Source organism: Elephantulus edwardii, unplaced genomic scaffold (assembly GCF_000299155.1).
Source record: "Elephantulus edwardii isolate Elephantulus edwardi_28Jun2011 unplaced genomic scaffold, EleEdw1.0 scaffold00024, whole genome shotgun sequence".
In the NCBI taxonomy this organism is placed as follows: Eukaryota; Metazoa; Chordata; class Mammalia; order Macroscelidea; family Macroscelididae; genus Elephantulus; species Elephantulus edwardii.
The window spans coordinates 14,571,793-14,582,793 of record NW_006399774.1 but is presented as its reverse complement, the minus strand read 5'-3'; the positions used below and the strand labels follow the sequence as shown (position 1 = coordinate 14,582,793).

The 11,001-nt window shown below is 45.8% G+C and overlaps 2 protein-coding genes across 3 annotated transcripts in view; one reads left to right on the top strand and one right to left on the bottom strand.

The window, feature by feature from the left end:
• LOC102866146 (plasminogen-like) overlaps positions 1-1,187 on the top strand; it is a 75,045-nt gene extending 73,858 nt beyond the window's left edge. For both annotated transcript variants that reach the window (XM_006882774.1, XM_006882773.1), the window contains one exon: positions 1,026-1,187. In XM_006882774.1, coding sequence (XP_006882836.1) covers positions 1,026-1,187 — 162 coding nt within the window. The remainder of the gene's footprint in view (positions 1-1,025) is intronic.
• A 3,553-nt stretch (positions 1,188-4,740) lies between these two features.
• The window catches only part of SLC22A3 (solute carrier family 22 (organic cation transporter), member 3), a 132,698-nt gene continuing 126,437 nt past the window's right edge, over positions 4,741-11,001 (bottom strand). The window contains exons 10-12 of the mRNA XM_006882821.1: positions 9,639-9,751; positions 6,799-6,898; positions 4,741-4,801 (exon numbers count right to left, since the gene is read on the bottom strand). Coding sequence (XP_006882883.1) covers positions 4,741-4,801; positions 6,799-6,898; positions 9,639-9,751 — 274 coding nt within the window. The remainder of the gene's footprint in view (positions 4,802-6,798; positions 6,899-9,638; positions 9,752-11,001) is intronic.

The following is an 11,001-nucleotide window of genomic DNA, read 5'->3' as shown; positions in this document are numbered from 1 at the left end:
GCTGCTGTATGCCCCCACAGTCCTCGGTCTGACTCTCGGGAGAAATGTGGTCCTTAAAGGCAAGGATAGTGAGACTTTCCCTCGCATCCATTGGGCATGTTATCAGGAGAGAAGAGTCCTTGAAAAGGGACCTTGGGCTTGGACAGGTAGAGGGTCAGCTGAGAAGGTCCCCCATGAGATGTACTGGCACGTGGCTGCCACAGCGGGCTCACACATAACGGAGGCTGCGAGGGCAGAGAAGGGCCAGGCGAATTTCAGTCGGAAGAATCGCTGAGCTGGAGGAGACCCAGGCACCTAGCTAACAAACATGAAAGACACTTGAAGAAGCAGACGGGCAGATCTTTCTTCCTACATTTTTCTACTTCTAGAAGCTCTGCTGGAATCTATCTACCATGGGTGACCTGATGGGCATTTTAAATACCGGGAGCCCACCTTCAAACAACATAAAGGACAAACAGAGGGACAGTAGCCTAGACCAGTAGTAAGGGAGTAGTAAGCTTCTGTCACCACCACAGTCCACGTGCTTCCTGAGACAGGCTGGTGAACAGGACCAGGGCACTGGCCTTTCCACTGGGGAAGTTGGGAAGGTATTTAGGACGAAGACCAATTACATGTGTCTTACAACAGGGCAGGAGGTTATCCCTGCCCCCGAGAACGCTGAGAAAGGAAAGGACATAGATAGCAGTCACAAGGGAGGGGGGTTGCTCCCCAGAAAATGCTAACTGGTGTGGTTTTCCTGAAGAGACATAGCAGATGCACAAATCTTGTTAATAAGCCACGTTCTGATTGCAAAGAATGTTCAAATACTGGGAAACCTTGCATTTGGATAATTAGAAGATGACATCCTATAACACAAAGCAGAGCTTCCAGAGGAAGACAAAATTAGGAGGGAAAGCCTGGTAATGTACTTAGGAAAACCTGCCAGTGAGACCCCCATGATCACAAGAGAATGTTCTGCAGTCACGTGGGAGGTACCTGTCCTAGGTCGGAACCTGTTAACTCTTCTCCACTCCTCCTCTGTACAGGGCGACAGTGGGGGACCTCTGGTTTGCTTCGAGAAAGACAAATATGTTTTACAAGGAGTGACTTCCTGGGGTCTTGGCTGCGCACGGCCCAACAAGCCTGGTGTTTATGTACGTGTTTCAAGATTTGTGTCTTGGATCGAGGATATAATGAAGAAAAATTAACTGGACAGAAGACAGAGTGAGCTCCAACTTTATCTGGAAAACGAACCTGGTAGGGAATTCAACATGCTCAGAACTAATCAACAGGAATCAAACTAAGACACTGTCCTTAACCGCCGCTGACTGCCAAGCCTTGACGTTTTTTGATATTGCTGTGGATAAATGTTCCTGTGCACGGGGCCGTGAAGAAGGCGGCACAGCTGTGACATCTGTTGAGAATAAACTGTACTTACCTTGACTTGAGTTCATTTTTTTTTCTCAGATCCTCAACATTTTCCCACTCTTTGTTCATCCTCTCCTCCACTGTGGCCAATTTTGCAGAGTGTAGCTCTAACAAACTCCAGTGAACTGGCTCTTTTCCATGAGAAATTGTATCAAGGACTACTAAGTCTCTAAACCAGAAAGCAGAGAGCCCAGCGGTGTCTCCTGGTGTATTTACCTTGTCAGTGGGCGAGGGGTTGACGTGTATCTTTTTTTAATTTTAATTTGAGTGAAAATGTAAGCCTCAACTTGGGTTTCCATTTAACCACTCACACACATTTTGTTCTCTAAGATTATTTACAACTAGCACAATATAACCTTACTTTTACACTTCCTCCTGGTAGTTTTCATTTTCACGAATCCCTCCCTGTTTTCAGGGCTTGATTCTTGGGGAAAAGGCTGCGCTCTTGCTCTAATGTGGGTGGTCATTCTAAGGAGTGAGTGTCTCTCTGCTGTTACTGGTCACCTTGTGCTGTTGTTGTTGCTGTTAGGTACCATCAAGTACAACTCACAGTGATCCTATGAACAATGGACCTGGGCCCTGTCCTATCTTCTGCCTCTTCATCATCTCTGACACACTTCAACTACAGGTACAATCACTGTGACAATTCCTCTCACTGTGGTCTCTCTCTCCTTCATGGACTCTTCACCTTTGTAAGCACGACATCCTTCTCCAAAGACTAACCCCTCCAAACACTCCCAGAGCATGTGAGGTGAAGCTGGGCCATCCTTGCCTCCATTCTGGTTGCCCTTGCTCCAAGATAGATGACCTTGGCCACCTTATCTGCTTGTCTGCTGGTTAGCTGATGGTTTGATCCAGGAAGTACCTGGGGGCACAGTCTTGGGGAGCCCACCAATCTCTAGTGGACCAGTAGGTCTGGCCTTGAGTTTTATTCTGCACCTCCTTTCACTCCACCCTGGACCTTCTAGAGTGACCCTTTGAGAGTGGTGACAATGGCATCCAGACACCATCTCGTTTATCACAGGGCTGTGGAAGCTGAGGTCTGCTAGTCCCCTGGACTGTTTTAGTATATCTTTGCTTTGCATCTGCCTTCTTTTTTCTGGACAAAGAAAGACCAATAATTGCACCTTAGGTGTCTGTACCATGCAACTCACCAAATACAGAGCACAGTCTCTGTGCAACGCTATCCCAGGTGACTTTTATGTTCTTCAAGATGATGATGGTCCCAAGGCCTCAGGCCCAGCAACTCATTCTCTCAGGGTGTTTATGATCAAAAAGCGCACTGGTACTGTCTCCACCAGATACAGGAATGTATTCACAGTGTAGACAATTAGGAATGGTGAGCTGCCACCTGCCAAAGTATGTGTGGCCTTGGGTCCCTTTTGCCCACCCCCATCTGTGCACCTTGCCTTTGATAAAGAGCTTCAATATCTTTATTGCTGGCACTGTGATGAGTGTTTTCAAAGCTAAGACATGCAGGGGAGTCATGACTGCTGGTTCTGTTCTTGGGTCTGAAGTCTGTTCCTGATGATTTGACTTGAGCCCAGCCCAGGGGACACCGAGCGGAGAACCGTCTGTTGGGAACTGAAATGTAACGTAAGAGCAGGCTACCAGTTGGAATGTTATCCTGGGTCAGATTCTGGGGTAGATGAGTCTAGAAATGATGCCAAAAGCCTGAGGAGGGGCATGAGACAAATCACGAAGGCTGACTGCCCGTGGCTTGTTTGCTTTGTGCAGTCAACAGGATACACTGTCTGCTGGGAACAGTGTTCCAAAGCAACACACACCCAACAAAGACAGAAAGGATACCTGTGGGGCTTTCTTGCAGCTTAAACTCATTTTTTTATTGTGTTTGGAACCAATATATGACGTCCAAATACAATTCAAAGATGATAATAGCAAGGAGTAAGGGTCAACTTAAAGCAGAAAATAATGCAAAGAAAGAAAAAAAAATTTAAAAAAATGCAACTCTCCGTGAGGACAGGGTGACCACGGCATTCAAGCCTCAAGTCCATGTTTATGTCACGTGGAAGGCAGCATTCCTACTCAGTTCTCTTGTGCTTGAAGAATTCGGAAGCTTATTTGAGAGTTAGCACACACGATATATATTGTCCCATATCCCCTCACAGAGAAACTGGCACCCTCACTGGGAAGATTTCCCTTAGGCTCCTATTACGCCTGTTCCCCCGCCCCCTAATAAGTCATTAAAGCATCCTATATATGTACTGGATCTGAAAATATAACAAATAAATTCAGAGCAGAACACTAGAGGAAACAGCCTATTTGTGCTTCTGCTCCACATTTCAAAAGCCTCAGTAACAAAAAAGAAACACCAATCCGTTATCAGGGAGAGCTGGGCTTCTCCGCTCCATCCTGCAGGTCACCGTGGCTGGCAATTGACCTGATGGCCCGCGAGTTTTTACAAAGCTCCTGCCAACTGTTTTCAGCATGGCTGTCACTGAGGTTTCCTTTAAGTAAAATGTAAGCTCCTCTCCAAGGCACACGGCAGGACCTAAGGTGGGCTGAGAACTCTGGGCATCTCCTTTTGGGCCAGTGGGTACCTTTAGAGGCAGAGTCCATAAAAATAAACATGCCTCTGCGGTTTAAGTGTTAATTCCCAGGGCGCTGGGTTTTGGCTGGTAAAATACTGCAATGGACTCTATGTGGTCACCAAAGGAGAATCAAAGCAATTCTCAATCCAGTCAAAAAGTCGGATTTTACAAAGAGCAGAGCCACCCCTCACATTGCACCGTCTGTTTTTACTGACGGAGCAATGGCTACGCTGTGCCTGGAGCCCCCGGTGCTTCCAAAAAGGCAGGAGGCTGATAAGCCAACGTCACAGAAACTTCGAGAAAAAGCACAACCAAGGTCCTGAGGTTAACTCCTCTCTTCCTTCGAAGGATTCTCATGTCCTCATCCTTTGTGGCATCTGCAGAAGGTTCCAGGTGGAGTCAGCCCTGCAGCAGACCTAACAAGCGTACACACGGAGACACCTTTCTCAGGCCACTGCTGGTACATTTTGCCATCCTGGTGACGCCCTGTGGGGACCAACTGAGAGGATTCATTCATCTCTTCTGACCCCAGTGGGACAGAGACGGCTGACCCGAAGCCACCAACGAGAATGGGTTCGCAGACATGTCCATAGAATTACACATCGGAGTTCATCCAACACGATATGAGAGTCCACTGGAGCATTGGGATATCCCAAGGAGGAGGAAGGACACTTGGAACCACGCGGCGCCGTGGTGGAGACAGACGCTCGCAGCTCGGCCAGGCCGGGCTTTGCAGGGAGGGCGAGTCCCGGGAGGGCCTGATCGCTCTTTGGCAGGTGCCTCACTGGTGGGAACTGGAAACCTGGCTTTTGGTTTTCTTGCCACATTTATAGGAGTATGGACTAAGAGAACAAAGACAAGAATTAAGACAATCATTACGAAAGACCATACGATCAACAAACGAATGGATAGAGAAGCTGTGGTCTATTCACACAACAGAACACTACGCTGCATTCAAAAACAAGGAACTCATGAAATATTATAAAAATTGGGTGACTCTGGAGGACATTATGCTGAGTGAAATATCTCAGTCACAAAAGGACAAATACTGCATAGTGTCACTGTTGTAAAACAAGACTGACATCGGTGTTCGGGGAGACTGAGAAAGGTGGGATAAATAATGTATACGACATTGAAATAGATGAGGGAGAAAACTGTTTAAAAGGAAGATATGATTAGGTATTACTGTCATGACAGGAGTCCAGAATGAAGGCTGCACAGTGCAGTGGACCTTGGGGGAGGAACTGTATAACAATGAAAGAATTTTTCTTTTACTTTTCAAAGAGAAGAATGAACCGGAGGAGAGGGGTGGGCAAGGAGAAAAGTGCAACAATGAATGAATGGAAATCCAAAATCTCTGTAAATTTTCATTAAAATTAATAATAATAATTATAAAAGAGAGAAAAGGGGAGAGAGAGAAAAAAGACAAAAGGCCATACGATGTCTTGGAAGGTTTTCTCTTTTTGACTAATTTGTTTATCAACTACCTACCTACCCAATCTTCACCCATGTGATTTGCTGCCTCTGAAAACCTGCTGGAGGGTCAACTGGGACTTGGTTCTGACTGGACGGCACATAACAATAACGGTAACTATCTACCCAATCACTCAGGGCTGTTGAAAGGGGTTCTGAGTCACAGTGAACAGAGAGGACAGAGACCTGCTCTACGCGCTTCTGAAGCTGTCAAGACGACGGCCTCATCGTTCTGCTGCCGGGAGGTTTGACCTACTCGCCCCTCTGCCTGTAAAGACCAATCTCTCATCTGCCGGCCTTCACTCCTTCATGTCTCCTTTTTCTCCCTCCCTCTCATGCTCCCTGCCTTTCTTTCTATCCAGTTCTAAATCCAGATCCCTCCATCCATCTCTATCATTGACTGGCATCTATTTTTCTACCCAGACACAGAAGGTTTTACTATGGCTCACTTTCATCTTAAAAAAGAATGCAAATTCCAGGGAGCTCTGGTGGCCTAGGGGCAAGCAGCTGCACTGCAATCCCAGAGGTACACGGTTCGAATCCACCAGATGCTCTGCTGGAGAAGGAGGGGCAATCTCCTCCTGTATCAATCAGATCTGATTTGACGGTACACACACACACAAAATAATAAAATAAAAAAAAGTTAAGGAAAAAATAATGCAAACTCCACTGGCCTTTTTCCCTACATCAAACTGAAACCTTTCATGTCATTGTCTTATTGTCGTGTATCGTCAAGTTGGAATCAATTCATAGTTGGCCATTATATACAGCTTTGCCTCAATTCTTTCTTTCTTTCCTTTCTTACCATAGATTTATTTTATTTCATTTTATAGCATATTAAAATTCATATACATTCTGTTTCATTCATATACATTGGTTTCACCTAGTCTTTCTTTCCCATTGTGTTTCATATGACCATTCACATTACGCTTCATACGGATCATACCCATACGTGGTGTTTCAGAAGAGCAATCACCACCGATCTCTGCCCAACTCTTCTGACCACTGTCTAAGTCATTTAGATTATTAGCATGTTACCATTTTTCCAGTCAGTTCTTTACTGGTGTGCATTCACACAATTTCTATGACCCTCAGTCTTCCTTGGGGGTTGCTTCTGAGTTTTAATAAGAACGTTATAAATGCATCCCTCTCCAGAACAGAATTTTAAAAAAAAGAACGTGTATCCGTTTACTGTTTAGTTCTGTCTTCCTCTTCTTACCTCAACCCTTAATCTACTCTGAATTCCTTGTTTAGATGAGAGGTGGGATTCCATGCTACTTCCCCCTCCCCAAGGATAATCAGCTTTCCACATGCCATCGTTTCCCCAACGGTTTCTACTTAGAGAGTGTTGGATTTTGGACAATACCTGCCAAGTTTTTCTACATCATCCACCGTTTCTGGCAAAGCAATCCCCTTGGTTTCAGGCAGAAGCATCACAAGGCCCCCGCAGAAAGAAGCCAGGATCCCTGAGGAACAGGAAGAGCATCAGAGAGCTGGAGCAGGGACACTTCTCCCCTGCTCCCCCACCTGACCCCGAAGGGCCCTGCTCCCTCACCTCTAGTCACCCACAGTCCTCTGTCCACACCTCTCAGTTCTCCAGTGCCATGAAATCCAGTGTGCCCTTCCTTCCCCAGACCTCAGGCAGCGCCATCGCCCCACACTGCCAGCACTCACTCATTCCTTCACTTGGTTACCAAATATTCAAAAGGGAACTACAGAGATTTCCCCTCACAACCCTGCTTGCTGAAACTGAGGAGGACCTGAAGCGCCTGCTGCAGAGTGTCAAGGACTGCAGCCTACAATATGAATTGAGGCTCAATGTCAAGAAGACAAAGATTCTCACCACTGGACCAATTGGCAGCATCAGGATGGATGGTGAAGAGATTGAGATTGTACACAGCTTTAGTTTGCTTGACTCCATAGTCAACAGTCTTGGCACCAGCAGCCAGGAAATTAAAAGGCGCATTGCCATGGGAAAGTCTGCTGTTAGGGACCTCTCCAAAGTGCTGAAGAGCAATGGTGTCTCTTTGGAGACTAAGGTGCATCTGATACAGGCCATGGTCTTTGCAATCACTTGTTATGCATCAGAGAGTTGGACAATGACCAGGGAGGATAGAAGGAGAATTGATGCCTTTGAGCTGTGGTGCTGGAGAAGAGTATTGAGAATACCATGGACTGCTAGGAAAACAAACAGATTTGTCCTGGAAAGGGTTAAACCGGGTGGCTCCTTGGAGGCAAGGATTCTGAGGCTCTGTCTAACATACTTTGGACATGTTGTGAGGAGAGACCGGTCCTTAGAGAGGGGCATCATGCTTGGGAGGGTGGAGGGACAGCGCAGGAGAGGAAGGCCCTCTATGAGGTGGATTGATTCAGTGACTGGGATAATTGGGATGGGAGTGTCAGAGACAGTGCGATTGGCACAGGACAGAGCGGAGTTTAGGGCTGTTGTACATAGGGTTGCTATGAGTCGCAGGCGACTCGACAGCACATAACAACAACAACAACACCTACCTCACTGGGAAACCAGAAACAGAAATGGAAGCCAGTGAAGAGCCTGCTGGACTTCCTCTTCCAGACACTAACCCTAAGTGCTCCCTCACTTCCTCCCTCCTTCTGTGATGTTACTGAAAGCTTGGCCCCAGGACAATCTCTGCCCTGGGCCTGTCTCTCCAGGGCTCTCGCTATAGTGAGAGCGAAAGGCCAGGGACTCAGGGCCACTAAACCACTAGTGGGAAGAAAGGGGGCTTCCGTTTCCTTTAGTTACCACCTAGGAAGTCTGATGGGGACACGTCACCACGTGTTTTCTCCGTGGAGCGGTTGGTAGTTTCGAACTACTGATCTTTCAGATACAGCTCAACACTGTATCACGAACACACACACAAATATGTAACCTCAAACCCATGAATTCTAGTAAGTGTTGCCTGTTTCCAAGCCATCCTCTGATGAGTGTGTGGGCTTGGGATCCATCAAGTTTCCACTGATTGAATATTGGAAACACATTGCCGGGCTTTTTCTGCAAAGCCTGTCTTTGCCTCGATTTTCAATAATGACTGCGTTTAACACATGGCTCACAAAATTCTAGCAAATGTAGCAACTGTCCCTGGTGAGCTGGTAACAGTCACATCCCACCACGCCCTGCTCTCATTGGGTTTTGCCTGGATCACCATTTCTGGACTACCTCATTCTCTGCTGAACCAAAGCACCGTTAGCATTGAGCTTCAGCACCAAAGCCCATTAAACAGCTAGAAAGAAAGAAAGAAAGAAAGAAAGAAAGAAGAAAAGAAAGAAAGAAGGAAAGAAAGAAGGAAGGAAGGAAAGAAAGAAAGGAAGGAAGGAAGAAAGAAAGAAAGGAAGGAAGGAAGGACTAAATTTATTTATTTATTTATTCATTCATTCATTCATTTATTTTTGCAGTGGGGTCAGATGGTTGGATGGTGACATACTGTCCCCATTAATGCCAAAGGATTTTTGCATTAATTGAGAAGTGTGTCTTCACGGGCTCAATATTGTTATTCATATTTAACTTCTGAGCAACAAACGAAAAGGTTTCCTTCTTGGATCAGGAAATGGATCGGGGTGGGGGGGAGGTAGAATAGGGAAGAGGCAAGTCTCTCCTTTATGGTGAGGTGGGGAGAGGAGGAAGTGAAATCCAGCAGGAGGCTGGACCAGCGCCTGAGAACGAGAAAGTTGTTTCCCAAACTACGCTTCTATCCCTCAACGGGCAGGAAGGAGGGGATGATCTTGAGGTTATAGTAGATTTATAAGTAATTCAATAACTTCAATTCTGTCAGCACTACACTTTTTAGCACCACGGCAAATTAGTATAGATTATTGATAAACAACATGGAAAAACATAATTTGTTTTCCTATTTTTAAATATAGTGAAGGTTCAATTTGACCCCATGAAAATGACTGGTCCTGTCCCCTGATCCTATAGCAGACTTTCAGCAGTGTTCGATTTTGATTCAGCATCTAACTGGAGAAGGTCATGTGGGACATTGCTCATCTTAACCTTTAACTGGAGAGTTTACTAAAGTCATTTTGAAGTCTCCACTTCATTGTCATCCGACTGGGTCCTCAAACTCAAAAAAGTTGTGTTTAAAAGAGTAAATGGGCATCATTAATGTCAAACTCAATGTAGATTTTCTATTCACGTGAAGAACGAAGAGGGAAGGGTTAAGAATAGCATACCAAAAAAGTCCTTACCAAAGATGATAAGAGGTAGTTCTAGCCAAATAGCTGCAAGCCGAAAGAGCAGAAACGGGGCTATGATCCCCCCGAAATCACACAGACCTGAACACAAAGAAACACCAAAGTTTCTGCAAAACAAACAAAAAAAATCAAGTATTAAAAATGAAAACAATTGGTAAGTTCAAGAAGTGCAAAATGTTCAGCTATAAATGAAAATAACGTAATACGTAAATAAAATGAAGTCACATTAATGTCTTCTGCATCTAGAAATGAGCCCTAGTGGCACAGAGCAAATGGATTGGGACACTGATTGAAAGGTTGATGGTTCAAGTCCACCAGCTGCTGGCGAAAGATGAGGAGTTTATCTAGTAAAGTTCTACAGCCCAGCAGGCCTGCTGGAGGGTCACCGGAGTCACGCTCCACTGGATGGTGGGGTGGTTTTGTTTTTTCACATCTGTGGTTTCTAACTGTGAACCACCACTACTCGGGCTGGTAGGGCATCATTTCCACTGGGCACCATCTCACACCACTGACCAGGGGTGCCCCAGGGAGGACCCTAAGGAGGTCAGAGTATTGGTGCAAAAGAGTTCTCGTCAGCAGTCTTTGTCTGCTCCGTGATATGGAGGTGTCCCTGGGTCCCCTAGCTTGACAGGAAAGTGTGTTCACAGGCTAGTCCCCCGTCAGACAGATGTGCACTGCTCCCTGGGCACTTTTTCACTCTCCTCTAATGCTGCCAGCGGTGAGGCACAGAATGCCGTCCGAAGAGCGGCTGGAGCCCTGAAACAGGGTAGGGGCGGCGAACACGATTCAACCTCCAAGTTATACACGTGTGCTCCCCAGCCTTTCTGACTCTATGTACTGCCTTTCCATGCAACCTCAGCTGCATAGCAAAGAGAATCACTGCTATCCCAGATGCGGCCACCAGCAAAGCAAAAAAACAGGCTTAAGTCAATATCTGTCTTTGTTAACAGCTTAAATCAGCACAGGCCAATACTATCAAGCCATGGGATCTAGTCATTGTTTTTTTTTTGTTTGTTTGTTTTTGGTTTTTTTTTTTTTCAATACTCTGGATCCTACTTTAATCTAGAGGCAGGAATGCTTCATACTCCGTGTTCCCATTGTTGTTGTTGTTGAGTACCATAGTGTCTGAACCAACCTGTAGCTGACCCTCCAATGAGTTTTAAGAGGCAGTAAATCACAAGGGAGGAGCTTGCCCATTGTTCTCTGTTGGAGCAGCTGATGGATTGGAATCACATGCCTTTGGAATTGCAGTGCAATTTCTTTTTTTTTTTTTAATTTAGGTTATTTATTTTTCATTTCAATGAACATCTACAGAGATTTTGGGATTCCATTCATTCATTGTTGCACCCTTCTCCCC